The sequence below is a fragment of the Dromiciops gliroides genome, chromosome 2 (genome assembly GCF_019393635.1).
Source record: "Dromiciops gliroides isolate mDroGli1 chromosome 2, mDroGli1.pri, whole genome shotgun sequence".
Classification (NCBI taxonomy): Eukaryota; Metazoa; Chordata; class Mammalia; order Microbiotheria; family Microbiotheriidae; genus Dromiciops; species Dromiciops gliroides.
Window position 1 is genome coordinate 5502501 of NC_057862.1, and position 19832 is coordinate 5522332.

The window sequence follows — 19832 nt, forward strand, 5'->3', positions numbered from 1 at the left end:
CTGGATTAATCCTCGCTGTGGTAAAGCTGGAGGTAGGCGTGCAGACATGGATAAGACAAAATTCAGTGCATCCATGCCCCCAGGCACAAGTACTCTACACTCTCTGAATGTCAAGTCATTTATGAAGTCCTTTACAACATGCAGTCAAAGAGGTTAATTGAAAAATTTCTTAATGTCATTATGAAAGAACTAGATTAACCCAAGTTAATTCACTTTATTGTTCAAAATAAAGAGGACTAAGCATTGAACTCACTCGCAAATTTGGGGCATGAATTAGGGGTGAGATGTTGTCTTTAAGGACTCTGCCAGTTTAATTAAGATATGGAAAATTACTTATTGTTCTTCGCCACTAAAGTGCTAGGAATTAACAGGCAAACGTGGCTGTGGCTGTGCTTTTCATATCTCCACTGCGTGTGTTTGTTTGTTTAATACCCATAAGACTACATCATTAAACCTCCGGCACTGATTCCCACACCCAGCAGCAAGCGCCAGTCAGTGCACAGGCGATGTTGCCCCCACCCCAGCAGACCCCTTGGCTCGTCAATCATCAGGCAACAGCTGGATGTAAAACCCAACATGTCTAACTTTGACTTGAAGGCCCAGGCAGGTTCCACAGTGTGAAGGCGCCTTCCCTTTGGGTCTCTACCTGAGCCAGTTCTGACAATAGCGCAGAGTAGCACGGGTCCAGTTTGCTCAGTTTATCAGTCCCTTCCACTGGCAGATGTGACCATAAACGGGCAGCCTCTTCTGGAAAGGAACAAGAGGCCTTGGTGGGCACTTGCAGTGATATAAACCAGAGTTTCCTTTTCCTTTAGGAAGTGTTACTGAAGCGAGCGGCCGACCTTGTGGAAGCCCTGTATGGAATGCCCCACAACAATCAGGTAAATCGCACATGCCCTTTGTAGGCTCCCCCGTGGGCACCCTTTGCTACAGGGGGCATTGAGCACTGTCTCCCTGATGAGCACTAAGGAAAACCCTTCCCCTTCCCCATTGTTTTCTTTATATGGCAAGCGTTATTGTCAGGAAGGATGGTTGAGCATAGGACCAGTCATTAAGGCAAGAGGATAACCTTGAACTCAGTCCAAAATATACTGTAGCTAATGGGAAGTCATAAGGAAGTTTGCTAAGCCAAGCGAGTGAGTGGATACAGCAGAATTTGTAGCCTCGGGGTAACAGACTCTAGCCATGATCCCTGTGAAGTTAGTCCTCATGTCTTAAAAAAAAAAAGTCCCCAGCAACAGTGGGTTCCTACTTCCCTTCATCCTCACTGGAGGCATTGGGGGAAGTCGGTGGGTTCAGTGTTGGGAGGTGGCCATTTTCATCATTGGTATGGGCCAATATGAAGCATCCTAAGCTTTCAGTTCAGAACCTGAAGCACAAACCCTAATGTGCCAGCCAGCACGAGAGATGCCGTGTAAGGAACCTGTTCATCCCTGTCCTAGGAGATTATCCTGAAACGAGCCGCCGACATCGCCGAAGCTTTGTACAGTGTGCCACGGAACCACAACCAGATTCCTGCCCTTGCCAACACTCCAGCGCACACTGGCATGATGGGAGTGAACTCCTTCAGCAGCCAGCTCGCAGTGAATGTCTCAGAGACATCACAAGCCAACGATCAAGGTATGTATTCAGCCAAGGGTTTAGCTCTCCTCGGGCCCCCATGGACTCTTGGAGTTGTTTGATGCTAGAGATGGGCCTTACTCCCATCACTGCACCCATAATGAATTAGTGTAGTGGATAAATCCCTGGAACTCAGAACTTCCTTCCTTTGTTTTTCCCTGTTTGGAGGGATGGTTCACTAGCTCTAGAGCTGCTATTCAGCACAGGGCTTTAGTTGTTATAAGGGGAGCTGAGACTGAGTTTTAAGGACGTTATAATTAATGCATGCTGGTTTGTTATATGGTTAAACACTATTTGCCTGGGATCCTATAGAACTTTGCTTTCTCCATAGCTGATCAAGCAGGGAATCGTTACTGAAGTAGCCTATGATTCTGGACATTGGCATAAGAGAGTTTGTGTTCTCATCTATTAGGAGCTAGAGGGAAGAAGCAATCTGAGCAGGCCCACTCGCTCACCTCTGGGCAGTCTTTTCTTGACAACAGAACTCATCATTTGTCCTCTGCCCCTTCTATTAAATGTGCTGACCTCGGGCCATCTCCCTTAGCCTTTCTCTTTAAAATACATGCAGACACTCAGCGTCCTCTGTCCTTCCACCCTGCCCCACTCCCTACACAAGTCAGGGTGATATCCTCTCTCCGAGGTCCCTGTGAAGTTAGTTAGTCCCCTTGGGGTCAGCAGGCTTGCTACCATTTTTACTCCTGCTCCCTTAATGAACAATGTGCTTACCAGCCTTGCGATAAAAATATCAACCATTAGAATGAAGACCCCCCAAACAACCTTTTAAGGCTAGATGCCTAGAACAAACAAGTTTTTTCCTGTCAGGGATGGCATTTGAAGGTCTGGGAGGGCTGAAAGTTCACCCGGTGTGTTGGTACAAACCAGGACTCAAGCCTGTTGATAATTGCTACTAAAGATAAGCGTGAAAGCATCTGACACAATTGGATCGAAGAGAGCTTCGCTTGCACCTGATTTGGGCAGGGTTGGCGTGATAAGGTTATCTTCAGCTGTGAGGGTTGATAGTGCCGTAACAAGGCGGGACGATCAATTAAAAATGTCTACTCGGTGGTGTAGGTTCGCGGGGAAACCCCCCCCAAGTGCGCATTACCAATAATAACGTGATTTTTGTGGGGGGGGTTGGCTTTTAACAGTAGGCTACAGCCGCAATACAAGCAGTGTTTCCCCGCGAGGATATGTTCCCAGCAGTACTCCCCAGCAGTCCAATTACAACACAGTCAGCAATAGCATGAATGGATATGGAAATGCCGGCATGCCCAATCTAGGCGTCCCTGGCTCGCCCGGATTTCTAAATGGCTCCTCAGCTAACTCTCCTTATGGCAGTAAGTGTCTGTTTTTGTAACGCATCGTCATGCAGATTCATTTTTCCTACCAAATCCCAACACTTGCCTTGTCTTGATTTTTCTATGACATGAGCTACTGGATAAAAGGAGGGGGTGACTCTGGAGGCTGGACATAAAAAATGGCTCTAAGAAATTGATCTCCAATGTGCTCTACCCAATGTGGTGGCATGGCACCAAACCAAACCAAACCAAACCAAACCAAACCAAACCAAACCAAACCAAACCAACCAAACCAAAGAATTGGGCTGCGCAATTCGTAACCAAAGTCCAACACCAAAGAGTTTGCCTGTTATCCAGAGAGTGGCCAAGCCAAGAAAGTGTCATGTTTTCTCCCGTTTCCTCTTCTCGATCTCTGACGAGGCGGGCGAGGCCTTATATGACTCTCTTTGTCCGTGTTTGCCGCACACAGACCTCAAGCTGAGTCCTGATTCTCTTTGCTTTGTTGCAGTAGTCCCGTCAAGCCCAACCATGGCAGCCTCTTCGGTCACCCTCCCTTCAAACTGTAGCAGTACGCACGGCATTTTCTCATTCTCACCTGCCAATGTCATCTCTGCAGTGAAACAAAAGAGCGCCTTCGCTCCAGTCGTCAGGCCTCAAGCTTCTCCTCCACCATCGTGCACCAGCGCAAACGGGAACGGGCTCCAAGGTGAGTGGGGGAGCTTGGGGGAAGAGGGTTGGGCTCCTTCTACTGGAGGGAATCAGATGGCACGGCCATCCTCAAGATGGAAATGAGGTAGACAGAAAAAGTCCACCAGGGGACGTCCTTAAAACCAGTCGCTTCTCCATCATGGGTCAAGAGCAGAAAGGGAACTTGGGGGTCATCTGTCTTTTTCAGATGAGCAGATTGAGACTGATAGACATGGCTTGTCCAAGGTCATACAGGAAGTAAGTGACGAGGCTGGGATGTGAATCCAGGTCATGCGACTCGAAATCAAATCCTCTTTGCCCTGAGTTCCTGCACCCTCTGGTCCATCCCCATCACCTCCATTGTCCCCACTAATATTCCAGCAGTGACATATTGCATGGTGTAGGGGATAACATGCTAGACTTGACATCAGAAAGACCTGAGTTCCAATCCTGCCTCTCACCACCTGTGACCTCTAAGTTTTCTTTCATCTCCATATTTATGATCTCAAAGTTCTATAATCCTTAGATGCTTCCTAGCCATGTGACTTGGACAAGTCACGGAACCTCTCTATGCCTCAGTTCCTCATCTGTCAAAGGAAGACATTGTACTCAATGGTTTCTTAGGTCTCTTCCATCTCTGTTGACATCTATGGTCCTTCTTTTAATTCCTATATAGACACTTAATCCTTCTGGTTTATTTTGGTTCAGTGGATGAAGGTTCTGACATTTTTCTATCCAAACATTTGAAAGATCCCATGAAGAAAACCACAGTTGAAGGATGGGTGAGAAAATTATGGATGTTAGTTCCAGGTCAATCTAACCCCCGACATGTAGCAGGGAAACATCCTGCTTCCAAGGTGCAGGAGGTCCTCAGGGCGTCTGTGAAAAACTTGGACAATGGAGTGGCCCAACATTGCCCCTCCCCCCACAGCTGGGTTTCAATGTTGCCATGTTAAACAGATGAGATTGGAAAGGGGAGTGAGCTCCACTGCTGGTTTCCGGCTCTGACCTCTGCCACCAGTTGTGTCCAGTCTGAGAGACAACTGCCTGGCAGCAGGCAAGACAGTGATGCTCACTGCTTCCTCCACACTAAACGGCCCCTCCCACTTTGCCCTTTGCCCGCTCCACAGAACAGGAAAGGCCCAGAAGCCTTTTTCCCTCCCCCAACTCAAATGACTCTGGCTGCTGTTATTGGTGTGGCCACTGAAGTCATCTTAGGGAAGGGGGTGGAGCATTAGTTTTCATGGCATTAGAGACAAGGCTGAAGAGGGGCTCAATCTGCCCACATACTAGAGAAGTACACGCACCGATTGGTCCAGAAGGCCACATGTGTTGTTGCCTCAGGCAGCAGACAGCCTAGGAGGGGCTCCTTCCAAGGCATCTCCCCTTCTTTCAGAAGGGGGAAAAGTCATGAAGCCAGGCCAGTCACCCCATAGACCTAAGAGGGCCATGTGATTCCCCAGCCCTCCTGCTTGTCAGTTTTGTCCAACGCCAGCGAGTATCCCTTTTCTTTTGTACCAGTGGACTTTAGAAGCTGTGGGGCTTGGGAAGGACCGGGCATTTCTGACAGTGGCCAGAATGGATTACGCCATGAGCTGCATCGCCACCTGGCCGTTTCAGGGTTGTGCTTAAGATGGGCTCAAGTGGCAGCTGAACAATTCGGGCTGGATTTAAGTGACAGCTGGGAGGGAGGCTGTGGCCAGACCTTCCTTCTCTCCAAGAATGGTTCCCATGCTCCCAGCTACGCGCTTGTCTCACCCTGCCGTGGCCTCATCCCTTTATGGAATGCAACATTTTTAATGGGCATTCGATACGGATTGCCTACAGCCCCCATGTCAGTGTTCCCTGGCAAACGCCGAGAATTCCTGCATGAGTATTTTCATCTTCACCAAGCTCTTGGTGACAAGTGACATCATTGGAACTCATTCTTGGAATGTGCCCTTCCAGGTGGAAAACCAATCTAATCTCATTGTCACTTTCCAGGGCACTGTCCTAGCTGTTGCTTCTTCTTTCTTAAAGAAACCATTTAGAAACAGTTGAGAAGGGGAGGAGGGGTCTGAACCTTCTCAGGGCTTTGAAAGGATCTGATTTTCCCAGTTCCTGCTAGAGCATTAGGGAAGCTTAATGGAGGTTAGGAAGCAGCCTTTGGAGCCCGCCCTAGCTCCGTGTCAGGCAGCCCAAATCACCCAGAGCCCTCAACCCATCACTACCTCACCACCTTAGTGCTTGCTGATGAGATCACATCAGGAGTGTGTACATACACGAGTTGTAACGGTGAGTCTGAAATAAATTAATATTGTTGAAATTAATGAACTGAGAAATTGAAGCCCACATCGCTACACGAACAAGTGTATTAATATCTGTTATGCATAAATTAATGAGAAATATCATTCTGACAAAAATTAAACCACACTGAAGTTAAGACACTCTAAATTACATTCCTACCAAGCGGTTAACTCGACAGAATCAGGGGCACTTGGCATTTCAGTCCATAAGTGTTTGTTTATTTAAGAGAGAGAGCGAGAGCAAGAGCTCGAGAGGAGAGAGAGAGAGAACCAGAGATGCTAATGCCACCTTGCCGCCTCTCTCCTGACACTGGTCTGTGGATTCCAAGGCAGTTATGCAGTCTGTCCTTGGCCTTGATCTTTGGGAGTCTTTGATTCAGGGAACTAAACAGCCGTTATAAGAAAGGACAATGGACAGAATGTCAAAATGGAGTTTTGCCACTTGGAGCTTACTTGAGGGGTCAGGAGAGGGTGGAGAGAAGCCAAGGTTAGGTTGATTTTTGATTTGGAAACCTGAGAAGTGTCTGGTCCTTGCTGGGCAAAGTAAGCTGGCCTTGCCTGACATTACCAGAAGTGACCTCGTTGTTTCTCAGCTGTCCACAGAGGCAGTCCCTGGGGAGTCTGGGCCTCTGTTTGCCATTAACAAAACGCTAAAAGAAATGTCACATGTGTGGGAGGACGCAGGATGCCTGTACCCCAGAATGTCAGCATCTTCTGATTCAGAGAAAAGCCTTTGGGGGCCATGGTCTTAGAAGGGGACCTTCCTTGGACCTCCCCCACGCCCACATGGATGCCCAACCCAAGGAAAAGAGGGGGACTTTTCTCCAGCAGCGCCCCCCCCAGCTGTCCCTCGACCTAGTATCCTTTTACTAAATTGAAACTGATTATAATAATGATAAACACTTAAATACATAAAGTGCTTTAAGGTTTCCAGAGTACTTTCCAAAGATCATCTTTTCTGAGCCTCATAACAGCTCTGGGAAGTAGGTACGATTATTATTCACACTTTGCAAATAATACACTGAGTATGAGGAAGGCTATGTGACTTGCCCAGGGTCATGCAGCTAGGATCTGAGATGGGATTTGAACCCAAGGCATCCTAACCCCAAGTCCAGCATTCCAGAGGGGAGAGGAGCAGCCCTTGTACCTGCATCCGAGTCTCACTGCAGTAGAATAAGTACATGGGGCTACTCGATCTTGTCCCTGACCCGCTCAGAGTGTACCTGCTTTATCTGGTCCTTTTCAATAATGACGACGTGTGCTTTTGTCTCCTGTCTCTGTTTCTTTTTCAGCTATGTCTGGGCTTGTCGTCCCTCCCATGTAAGGTCACTTTTGTTTACCTACGTAGCATCAAGCATTGAAGGACGGGCTTCAGGGGACAAGTTTAGTATATGAAGACATGCTGATGGAAACAGTATCTTCGAGACAAATCAGCACCAACTGAAATGCTACAGAGAAAGACTTTGTTTAAAGATTTTATTTAAACTCTTAAGAATCGACATGCAAACAAGCTACTTCTTCACGAACAATTCCATTTATTGACTGAACTTTTCTCATCTTTTCACATTTCTCAGTTCTGAAGAATAAGGAGAAAAACAAAAAAAAATCAAGCGACCCCTATTTTGTATAAAGTTTCCAATTCCGTCTTGGCTCTGTCTCGTACTTGCTCTGTGTGGGGAGAAACTTTGTGGATACGCCATTCGGGGTTTTCATGAAACACTGATGGAAAACGCCTCAGAACATTTTGCTGTCCTCATCACTCAGTTCACAATGGTTGTGTAGCTCTATAATGTGAAATATTTTTTTGTGGTGAAAAAAGGGGGCCAAGGAGGTATGAGCCATCAAACTGGAAAAACGAACAAAAAGGATGACTATATGATTAGGAGAAATTGGGGGTGGCAGGGAGGGAGGGAGGGTTTGTCATTGCTTAACTTCATCTTAATGAAATGAAATGAAACTTTGTAACTTATTGTAGTTAGCGATTGTAACTTTGATATTGAACTTTCTTGCCTTTGATGAGCACACTGACAGAGAACAAAGGGCCGCTGTCGTCTGTTGGTTCAAATATCCTTCCACTGCTAGAGCTTCCTGTTAAGCAAGTGTGATCTGCCACATTTTTTCAACTTTTGCTAGCCCTGTATAAAACCGTTGCATTCTTAGGCTACTACTGTGGAGTCTGTTTCTTGTACCAGAAAATTGTCCTTTTGACTTCTAGGTCCTTCTTCCCTAATGTGTTTTGTATGTGGTTATAAAATGGTAGACTTTTGTGATTTTGCCAAAGTTGTAGCTAAATATTTATACACTTGTCTTGAATTTTTTTCAAATCCACTTAAATATTTAGAAAAGCACGTCTTATTCCTTATGGGCCTGATAAGGAGTAAAGCCGTCTCCTCCCATCGTAACAGTTCCTCTCACATACACACTTGCAGTCACAAAGGGACTTTATTTTGTAACATATTAATTATAAATATTGTATTTATCTTTGAGATTTTGTACATTGCTTTTGCCCATCCTTTGATTTCTTCCCACGTGTATTACTTTCATCCTGGCCTGGTATCGTGATGCTGAAGGGACTCCGCATTCAGCCAAGAACAGATGCCTGCTTCCTCAGTTTCCTTTTGAGGGGTCAGTGTCTTCACGTTTGATTTCTACTGCCGAACTCTTGCTCTTGTTTAGACTTTCCATCCACTTTTTTTATTTTGAGGAAAAGTCAAAATTCATTGTTTATTTTTATATTATTTTTAAGTTATCTGAACAAATAATTTTGGGGAAAAAGTTGTTTGTTGTATAGTCAAAACAAAGTCGTGCCACCTGGCTGTGATGAATACTCGTAGACTACGTGCATGTGATACAGCCACGTCGGGGGCTCCTAGTTGGGGCTCCCACTTGTGGCTGTCCTAATTCTTTTCTTTTCTTTTTTGTAGAGTGTAAAAAGTCACTTTTAGCTGCCACCCATGACTTTGCCACATAGCTGAACTGTGTTTACTGGAAAAATTCAGAGGCCTAAAGTTTAAAATAAAATTTCCTTCTGATGTTTTAATTCCAATGTTTGCCACATTAACTTCTCTGATGCCTTAAAAGTAGACTTCTCTGACCAATCTTTGTGCTGTTTTATCACGGGCTTACACCACAACTGCATTTGGAATGATTTACTGCGTTAAAAAAAAAAAAAGAAAAGAAAAAGCACAAACCCGGTGTCTAGTCCTGTCACTCCTGTGTGTGTCCGTTTCTGCTGCAATATGCACTCTCCCCCGCCCCCCCACTCCTTCTTAGCCATGGTTTCGGAGGAAGCCAAGGTCATGCATAATTTTTATATATTTTTTTTTTTTACAGAACATTTTTGTAGTCTGACCCAACAGCGATGGCTGGACTTTTAAAACTGGAATGACCTCCTGAATATATTGTGCCTCCTCGTGCCAAATCCATAGTATTTCTGAAAGATTAATTTGTTTTTCTTTGCACTAAATGCTTTGCAAATGCAGCAGAATTCAAATTTCCAACAAAAAAGGAGGGACTTTTTTTTTCTTTCTGGACAAAAATGCACATTTTTAGTAACATGTTTACTAAAGGGAGTACAAAAACAAACGAGACAGTACATCACGGCATTCCCGTGCACGTTGCACATTTATGCCATGATCACTCCTAAGGCTTAGCTAAGTGGAAAAGCCTGAGAAGTCACTTTGGAACTGAATTGCCTCAGTTTTATTTTGTCTAAGTAAAAGGTTTTGATCTTAAAAAAATAAAAAAGAGGTCCCGTGTACATGTTGAGCAAGTTTGCCAGTTTCCTCATCACTGCGGCAATCGGTTTGTGTTCTAGATGACTTAGTCAGCGCACCATCGCTTCCTCGTCTCCAAACGGAACGCTTCACTAAATGGTAGATTTTCCTGTTAAAAACCCTACAATAAGATTGTTTTATCTGTACATTTTTTCAGATATTTAACTGTATAAAAATGTTCATTTTACACAATATTTAATTAAAGTATTTCTTGTCTGTGAATTTCACTTTTAGTACTTTTATCTGGTTTTGATGATTACAAATGTCTGACAAAACACCAAGAAGCCGCACACGTCAGGGGTTTCACTTGTAAAGCCTGGGCTTAGATAAGATTCAGAGAACGACCTTCCCCAAAGTTATCAATCCTCTAGCCCTTTTCTTACCTGCCTTGTAGACATGCCGTCAACACCAAGGGGAAAGCTGCTTTTTTTAATCACTCGATATGTTGGCCGTCTGTGTTTTACATGACAGGATGGAGATACACACATATGCATATAAGCTTAGGAAGTTCTCAACCTATTACTCTACTTATTCTGTACAAAAAGCCAAATAAACTAATGATGATGCCGGCCTGACCATTTACATAAGTCCAAATGAGAATAGGTTGAAAAGATCCTGGAATCCTTGAACTTGAGAGATGGAGGCAGCTTTGAAAACATGGTGGACCCATGTGCAGCCACCTTCCCCAAGGTGACCCCCACGAGCAATCATCTTGGCCTCTTCCCATGATGCTCCAGCTCCAGGAAAGTTGGGGCTCTGGGTGCCCCCATTGGCTCCCTATGTCTGACTGTGCACACAGGTGTGACTTTAGGACAGAAGGGGTGGGGTTGGTACCACAAAGCATCTGCTGGTGACCAAAGCTAGGGTGCTCTGGGGAGCTGGGGGCTCTGGTTAGGGACAGCTTCTCCAAGCCTCCCTCTGCCCTCTCACCCTTTGAGCTCAGGAGTCATTGCATATGCGGGGGTCCTCCCAGGGCTGGTCCTGTCTGCATCATGTGCTGCCTGTAACCAGCTGTGCCAGGAGCATGAGGTTTCTCATTTATGTGCCCTCCCCCGCCCCATTCAGCTCATACAAGTTCTTTGCTCACGCTTCCATTGCCATTCGGATTTTTTTCCCCCATTTTCCACTGAATGAGAGATTGGTTTTGCATGTTTTGGCTTGAAGCTCTCTAGCACAGACACATGAGTGTGATCTAAATTAGTGTTCACAAATGTCATCTTAATTACTTGTTCTGCTGAGCAAAACAGGAAACAATTATTCAAAACAGAAAGGGACTTGTGAATACCTTTTCCCCCTCTCTCCCCCATTTACCATCTCTTCATTGTGAGTGGGTAGCCCTGGAGCAGGCTGAAAGCAGCCAGGCTGGCTCATCCCCCTCCCCCTTACTCAAGGGGGCTCAAAGGATGCTGGGCCACTCTTCCTTCTGGGTCTGTTTGCAAAGGTCTGAATAATGAGGAGGAACTGGACGATTAGCCAGATTCTTGATGGGGAAAAAAAGTACAAAAGGAAAAATGCCCACTTCTTACTGTGGATGGCAGATCCTAGCAATGTCTACCCACCTCTGACATGCCAAGTGTCTATAGCCTGAGAAGAGCTCGGGTGTGAAAAAGTGTGCCAGCCGTGGCCACAGGCTTCTAGAAATTATTTTATCTTTGTGTTTCTAATCACAAGCAAGAACTGGAGTCTCTAAAAATATCCGCCAATTACTGTCGAGCAGCCTTTTCAAGTCTTTGAAGCTTTTAAAGATTATTCAAAGCACTTGGAATGGGCTTCAATCTAATGCCTCATTTCATTGCATTAAACAGCCTAGTTAATAAAGAATCAATATATTCAAAGGGCAAGGTTATCTTTTGTCTATAAGGGGTGGTGTCATTCTGAACCTTTTATAGTTCAAATGCTGAAAAAGACCTCATGAAATCCATACTCATCAAGTGGGTCAACTAGACCAATAAAAAGGCTCGGGAAGAATAGCTGTTCTCCTTTAAAACAACTCGAAGCCTTATCTACCTCACAGAGAGCTTCCAAATAATCAGTCAGAAAATGTCAATTTCTCATCAGGACAAGAGGCCCTGATGATCATTTTTTCTAGAGAATACATACAATTAAGAGAATGCAGAGAGGCAGGTCCACTGATTTGTAGCTTAATATGTCACCAGCAGCCTGTGATGGAGGTCTAAGGAGATAATAAGGGCTGTTGATAACTGAAGTGTCGATATGCCAAAGGAGGATTTTTGAATGTGAGCTCTTGTGCTGTCCCCCTCCTCAGGCCGATCCCAGGGCCTGATAACCGGGCATCTGCCAACCGACACCACATGTTGGTCCTCACAATTAATGTACTGAATAAATCGCACAAAAGGGTTTGGAGGCTTTATACTCGTTGAGACAATTCCCTGTTTTACCCTTCAAGGATTTCTTTTATGTTTGAATAAGGTTGCTTTTAATGAAACTTAAACTCATCAGAGGAAATCAAAAACCTCAAATCAGATTACACATTGATTTTTTTTTGGTCGTTTGTCATCACCCGATGTGCTGCCATAAGTTTCACAGGGGAAAATAAAAAAGGCAAAGCGCCTGAGTGCTGGGGGAGAGCATGTGGATGCCTCAGGGACACATTGGCAGGACTGCCAGGTGCTTCCCAGAACTCTACTGGGTTGTGCTGGGACCCAGCTGAATCAATGCACAAACCTGGGGCATTGTCTCAAGACAGCCATGTTCTCACCAGTGTCCACGGTGATGCCAACTAATGGGCTGCCGTCCAAGGGCATCCACACATCCATGACACTTGGTCGTGATATGACGACCTGTGGAGTGTCTGCCTCTTTTGGATCAGTTGATCAGCATTTCATGGAGGTAAAGCTTGGACTTATTTTAATGATATTCCAGATACCATGTTCCTCTTCTGGGTATAAGCCTCATTTTAATATTCATTCACTTATTTAGTCAACAGTTACTGGACTCTATCGTTGTAGGCCTTTATGCTGGACCTTGTGGAACTGCCAAGGGTCAGTCTAGTTAAGGAGAGGCGGGCCCATGTCCATTGCTCTATGAAGCAGAAGATGCAGCAGGTCTGTGAGGTCTGCAGGGTCATGGGAATGGATTTTTTCTGTAAGGTGACTGGGACTGTAGGGTGGGGTGGGGAGAGACTTCCACAAACTTCCTGTAGGGTTGGTCTGTAGTAACCACCTCAGTGACAGTTGTGATGTAATGAAACTTTTCATTGGTGGGAGTTAATCCTATTCTGAGACCATGAAGAGTCCAAATCAAGGGAGTCTAGCACGTCAGAGCTGGAAAGAGACTGTGGAGAGAGACCTTTTGGACCAATTCTTTCATCTTCTACAGGAGAATTTAGGCCCAGAGAGGTGAAGAAACTCAGTGAAATTTGCACAGTTAGTGGTGAAACTGGGGCATGGAGACTCTCCTCCTTGTTATCCATCCTTTGTTTTTCCCATCACAATATAAGAGAACTAGAATCTCAAAGGAGCATTTGGTGCAGGGTTACTCCACAAGTCATCATTTTGTCCACCAGACAGGTTTGAGTTTGGTTTTACAAATAATCTTGGGATGGATTCAAATTTATAAGAACAAAAGCCATTCCCCAGTGGATAATTGGTGCAAGGATATGAACAGGAAGTTCTCAAGAGAAGAAATCTCAGAGTCATAAGAAAAAAATGTTTCAATCACTAATAAATGGAAAAATGCAAATTAAAGCAATTTCACTTCACACCCACCACATTGGCAGAAATGATAGAAATAGAAAAATGACAATATTGGAGGGTCTGTAAGAAAATAAGCACACTGATGTACTGTCAGTAGACCTGTATACAGGTACAAACATTCTGGAAGACAATTTGGAATTACAGAATAAAAGTTATTCAACAGTGTATGCCCTTTGACTCAACTCTACCACTGTGAGGCAAATGCCCCAAAGAGACCAACTTTCTCTCTCTCTCTCTCTTTCTCCATATATATATGTATATATGTACATATATATACATATATATGTGTGTGTCTATACACAGATAAACATATATACACATATATACACATATATATGCATATTTATATGTATGTATGTATATATGAAAAGGTCTTAAATGTACAAAAACATTTATAGTAGCATTTTTTGTAGTGGCAAAATCCCCTGGAAACTAAGGTATGTTCACCAGTTGCAGAATGACTGAATAAATTGTAGTATATGAATGTGATAGATGAGAAATAAGAGATGAGAAAATAGATGATTTTGAAGTGGGAAAGGAACAGGGATTTATATAGTAATCTACCTCATGCCAGGCATTGTACTGTGCACTTTACAAATGTTTCATATGATCCTCACAACAACTTTGTGAGGTAAGTGCTGTTATTATCCCCCATTTTGTGGCTGGGGAAATTGAGGAAGACAAAAGTGAAGTGACTTGTCCAGGGTCACATAGCTAGCTAGTGTCTGAGGGCAGATCTGAACCCAGGTTTTCCTAATTCCAGGCCTAGCAGTCTATCCACTGGGTCACCTAATAGCAATATGATAAAAATGAACAGTTCTATAAACCAATTAAAAATGACATGAGCAGAACCAGGAGAATAGTGAATACAGTGACAAATAACAAGAGAACCATGCTGCCTACTTCCTTCCAGAGAGGAGCTGGACTCCAGGGCACATGGAGACAGACTTGGTTTGGACACAGTCAAAGAGAAAATATGTTCTGTTTGATGTTATGGGAAACTTCCTCTTCTCTCTCTTTTTTCAATGGGGTAAGGGTGGGAAGGAAGGAAAATAGATTTCTGTTCATTAAAAATAAAACTTTGAAAAAACAAAAAGTAAAGTTGGGGAGGAGACCATGGAAAATGAAGGAAATTTTAAAATGTCCCTTTTGGGGCTAGGTTCTTTTTATTAAGAACATCAAATACTGGGTGTGTAATTTCCTTTGTTCACAAATGACTGAGTTTGGTGTGTGACCCTCAATTACATTTCTACTCATTAAAAAGGCAGGGAGGTAACAGTTAGAAAGAGCTTTAAATGTCAAACCGAGGACTTTAGATGTTTGGTCCTACAGTTAATAGGGAGCCAGAGTTGCTCATTGAGGGGCAGAGGAGAGGGAGGTGATGCAGACAGATGGACTCAGAGAAATCCTCCGTGAGCAGAAGATGCACTGGAGTGCTATAGACTTGGGGACAGAGAGACCAGCTAGGCTATTGAAATGGCACTGGTGGGAGGTGAAGAGAGCCTGAACTGGGCTGACAGCTTCGAGAAGGGAACATATGGAAGAAATGTTACAGAGATGGAAATGGCAGGATTTGGCAAAGAATTGGATCTATGGGTGAGCAAGAAGAAAGACCTGAGAATGTCACAAAGACTCTTGTCTGAATGACCAGGAGAATTAAAAGCAACGGAGGTTGGGGGGTGGGTTATGTTATGAATATGTTGACCCTGAGATGTCTGTGGGACTTCCAGTTTGAGTTGTCTAAGAGCCAGTGGCTAATTAGTGATTTGGGACCAGAACTCAAGAGCTGAGAGGGAGGTGAAGAGAAGAAAGGGAAGGAGGAAGGAGAGAGAAAAAGAGAGCAGGGGAGGGAGGGAGAGATGTATAAGCATATGTGTACACATATATGTATACATTGATACACATACTGAATTATAGGTACATGGGAATCAGATTTTTATTAGAACCAGGAAAATACAATACACAATGACTAAGCTGATGAAAATGGAAAGGAAAAAACCAAACTTTGAACTATGTCACTATACTGACCCTTTCCTTTCTCCTTTGTATGGCCAATAGGTTGTGGGTATGGATCAGTGCATATTCTATTAGACAGTTGGTGTGCTGGTTAATGTTGCTAAATTCTCTTTCTCTCTTTTTCTCTTCCTTTATTTTTTGTTAAAATGAATGTCCCTCTCCTTGGGAAGGGAGGATATATTGGGAGATGAAGGTCCTCATATAAAAAATATCAACAGTTCACAAAATGAAATAGAATGAGAATATCTGCTATGATCTACCAACAACAACCACAGATCATCATGGAATGTTGGCCATCTTGGGCCAGCATGGGGCAGATGGTCCTAAGGAAAGACCGAATCAGCCTCTCGGAGCACTTCCTAGTCAAGCTAGCCATCATTACCTTCTTTTAAAGTCATGGTTTGGAAACTCTATTCATAGGCTGCATCTCTTAAAAGTGGAACAAGATGGGCAGCTAGGTGGCGCAGTGGATAGAGCACCGGCCCTGGACTCAGGAGGACCTGAGTTCAAATCCAGTCTCAGATATTTAACACTTACTAGCTGCGTGACCCTGGGCAAGTCACTTAACCCCACTTGCCTCACCAAAAAAAAAAAAAAAAAAAAAAAAAAGTGGAACAAGAAAGAATCTAGCTCACAATCTGCAGTTCCCAGCCACCAAAGAGAGCGCTTCCATGGGATTGCTGACAGATTTCCTCCAGAGGTTCTTCTTTATCAGAGGGAAGAACAGTTAAATTACACATTAGTAGGGGAGTTAATCACTTACATGCAGATTCCGTGTTCAGAATAAATCAGCATGCCTTGCACTGGGTACAGAGTCCAGCCTTGTAGAAATGCCCTCTGAGCCTGGAGCTCCCTGAAATAAGTATCAAAAGGAGCAAGAATGAGGAAAGCCTTGATTGAAATGGCAAGAGGCTTAGGTGCATGCCTAGGATTCAGATGCCTTAGCAGACCCAGTCTGTGGACATAGCTACTTCCTTCATCCACGCCTGTGTTTCAGGTCTCCAGGCAGCAGCGTGGTCCTTGGGCAACCCAGCTATGGTCTCTCATCCAAATGTATGAGTGGGATGTAAACAGCTTCTTTCATGTCCTGACTTTCAAGGACAAGCATTGTGGCCTTAGTCTAGTCACCACTGGCTTTCCCATTGTCCTTTGGTGCACTGGAGGTGTGATCCATCGGACTGTAGAATTAGCATCAGAAGGGGCTGACTCCAGGCTGTTTCAGAAGGGGCTGGAGAGGGGGCAGCTAGGTGGCACAGTGGATAAAGCACCAGCCTTGAATTCAGGAGGACCTGAGTTCAAATCTGGCCTCAGACACTTGACACTTACTAGCTGTGTAACCCAGGGTAAGTCACTTAACCCCCATTGCCCCGAAAAAAGGGGGCGGGGCTGGAGAGAACATCTAATTAAATAATCAATTGAACAGATGAGGAAATTGAGGCCCAGAGAGGTTGGAACTTGTCCAAGGCCACAGAAGTTGCTGTTGCCAGAATGAGGATTAGAACCCAGGACTTGGGACTCTAGGTCCAAGTCTCTTTCTACTACATGGTGTTGACAAAACAATGCTGTGATTACAGTGCTCTCACAGTCACTGGGAGAATATTGGTGTGAAAGATACAGGCTTTTGTAGCAGAGAGCAACATAGGATCATTGAAAATACCAGTTTCTGGGGGCCACTAGGTGGTGCAGTGGATAAAGCACTGGCTCTGGATTCAGGAGGACCTGAGTTCAAATCCAGTATCAAACACTTGACACTTACTAGCTGTGTGACCCCGGGCAAGTCAATTAACCTTCATTGCCCCGCGACAAAAAGAAAGAAAGAAAGAAAGAGAGGGAGGAAGGAAGGAAGGAAGAAAGAAAGAAAGAAAGAAAGAAAGAAAGAAAGAAAGAAAGAAAGAAAGAAAGAAAGAAAGAAAGAAAGAAAGAAAGAAAGAAAGAAAGAAAGAAAGAAAGAAGAAAGAAAGAAAGAAAGAAAGAAGAAAAAGAAAATACCAGTTTTCTAAATGTCATCCAGATTGAGATCTTCCTCTTATTCCATTCTGGGTCCAACACATTCAGAATCTTTGAAACAGCTAGGTGGCAAGATAGATCACCCAGCCTGGAGTCACCAAGATTTCAGTTCAAATTCAGCCCCAGGCACCTATTAGCTGTGTGATCCTGCACCTCCATGACACCAGTGAATTGAACATCTTAGATAAACATGCCTACCTCCTCTTTTTATCAGCTTCTATTAATAGGACATATAGATAGCATAGTGGATACAGTGTTGGGCCTGGAGTCAGGAAGACCTGAGTTCAAATCTGGACTCAGACAATGACTAGCAATATAACCATGGGCAAGTCACTTAACCCTGTTTGACTCAGTTTCCTCAACTGTAAAAAGACCTGGAAAATGAAATGGCAAACCACTCCAACATCTTTGCCAAGAAAACCCCAAATGGGATTATGAAGAGCTATACATGACTGAGTGGCTGAACAACACATTGATAGTTACCAGGACCCTGAGAAATGTTATTTTCATAGTTAAGTTTACAATAGGATATGGGATAATTTTAACTTGCTCTGAAGATTCCTTGTTCAAAGAGAACATCTCTGGGTGCATTTTGTTCTACCGAATCAATTAAAAACAGTTTGAGAAAGATAGATACTAGGGCAATGATCTTCTCTCACTCAGTTGTATGACTGTGAAGATGTGATCTGCTAGAGAGAGTCATATGAGGAAGAAAACCTGCCTGTTCCCACTTCATGTTTTCATCAAGGACACCCTGGATATATGCATGACCATTTCCATTAACCTATTTTCAGATATAACACAGTAGAGACTTAGATTGATAGTTTTCATTTTATTGATTGCTTCTTATCTTTTCTGCTTTTGAAAATTGTTTCCCCCTTATCCTGGGAGGCACTGAAGATTGTGTCACCCCAATGTGAATTTCTTCTGTATGGCAGCCCTTCTTGACTTTATTTTCATAAGGACTATTTCCATGCCATAATGTAGTGCATTCAGGGGTAGACTCCAAGTTCATCTCTGTTTGTTGTTTACTCCTGTTTTCTTACACAAATATCTGGATGAACAGAATCTCACACCAAAATGACCAAAGTTATTTGCTCTTATTTTATGAGGGGACATTATCTCTAGCATAGATATAGATGTTTCTCATAGACAAACATCTTCCACCATCCTTTTCCACAGTAATTGCCAACTCTGACCTTGTGTTCTAAATTGGTGCTGTCTGTGGCTGCCATTTTTGAAGGTTGGCACTGTCAGAATAGGTTGGATTAAAATGGATATAGACATGATCTTCTTATCTTTATCCTTTAGACTGGGGCATTTACTTTGGTTTTTGCTCAAACCAGTAGACGAATGGTCTGACTGCAGACCATGTACAACAGATTCTGTCAGTCAATAAACATTTATTAAGTACCTACTTTGTGTCAGGCACTGGGCTAAGAGCAGAGGATAAAAAAAGAGGCAAAAGACAGGCCCTGCCCTCAAAGAGCACTCAGTCCAATGGGGGAGACAACAAGCCAACAGATGGGTACCAACTGGCTTCATCCAGGATAAAAGTAAGAAATCAGCAAGAGAGAAAAGGAAGGGCACTGAAATGAAGAGGGGTTAGGAAAGGCTCTGAGAAGATTCCTGAAGATTCTGGAATGATAACTCCTTCCATCCTTTGTTTTTTCCTGTCAAAATGGAGATGACACCATTTTTGTGACATCATTTGGTACTCATGACATTCATTACTTTCCAATTAGACAATGTGTTGTTCATCCTCTGAGTGGCATCTTCTATACGCCTTTATTAGTAACATGAATGTGAACATTCATGCTATTCAGTCATTCCAGCAGAGTGTCATCTCTGGCAAGAATATCAGTCACTCAGGGGCTGTGATGGGGTCTCTAAAATGGGTTACTTGGGAATCCTTGAGACCATCTGTTCCCATCACTCTAGCACCAGAACATCGGAGGAGGAAAGGCCACACAGACGTGAGGTCCAGGTGGTATTCATTGTCCATTTCATAGGCTGGTGTAGCCACGCACACATGCATGCTATTATCTGATGGCTGATGACAAAGAGTCTGAGGCCTCAGCTCAGGTGACCAGTGTCTGCAGAGCAGATTCCACCTGCTGTCTCAACCCTTGGTGCCTCAGTTGTGTTTGCTAGAGCCTGTGTGAGAAAGCCAGGACCTGGTCTTTGAAAGGTTTTACTGATGTGCTTTGTGTTGACATTATTTACCCATACAAATTATTCACTCCCACTTCACAACAAAGTAAAACGTGTTTTATATTCATGTTTATTGTCTCTCATAACAAAGAAAAACAGATAAAATAAAGTTGAATTCGTTTTGATAAATGAATGTAATAGAGGTAAGAAATGAGGAAATAGATTATTTCAAAGAGACATAAGAAGACTTCAGTGAACTGATACAGTGGAAAG

At 43.8% G+C, this 19832-nt stretch overlaps 1 protein-coding gene across 4 annotated transcripts in view; it reads left to right on the forward strand.

Moving 5' to 3' along the window:
* The window catches only part of EBF3 (EBF transcription factor 3), a 148106-nt gene extending 140327 nt beyond the window's left edge, over positions 1 to 7779 (forward strand). For 2 of the 4 annotated variants that reach the window (XM_043989774.1, XM_043989775.1), the window contains exons 12-16: positions 816 to 881; positions 1443 to 1620; positions 2769 to 2957; positions 3427 to 3624; positions 7183 to 7779. In XM_043989774.1, the coding sequence (XP_043845709.1) occupies positions 816 to 881; positions 1443 to 1620; positions 2769 to 2957; positions 3427 to 3624; positions 7183 to 7214 (663 nt within the window). In that variant the 3' untranslated portion in view covers positions 7215 to 7779. The remainder of the gene's footprint in view (positions 1 to 815; positions 882 to 1442; positions 1621 to 2768; positions 2958 to 3426; positions 3625 to 7182) is intronic. The other 2 variants (XM_043989778.1, XM_043989777.1) reach the window with 1 other exon arrangement.
* The last annotated feature ends 12053 nt before the right edge of the window (positions 7780 to 19832 follow it).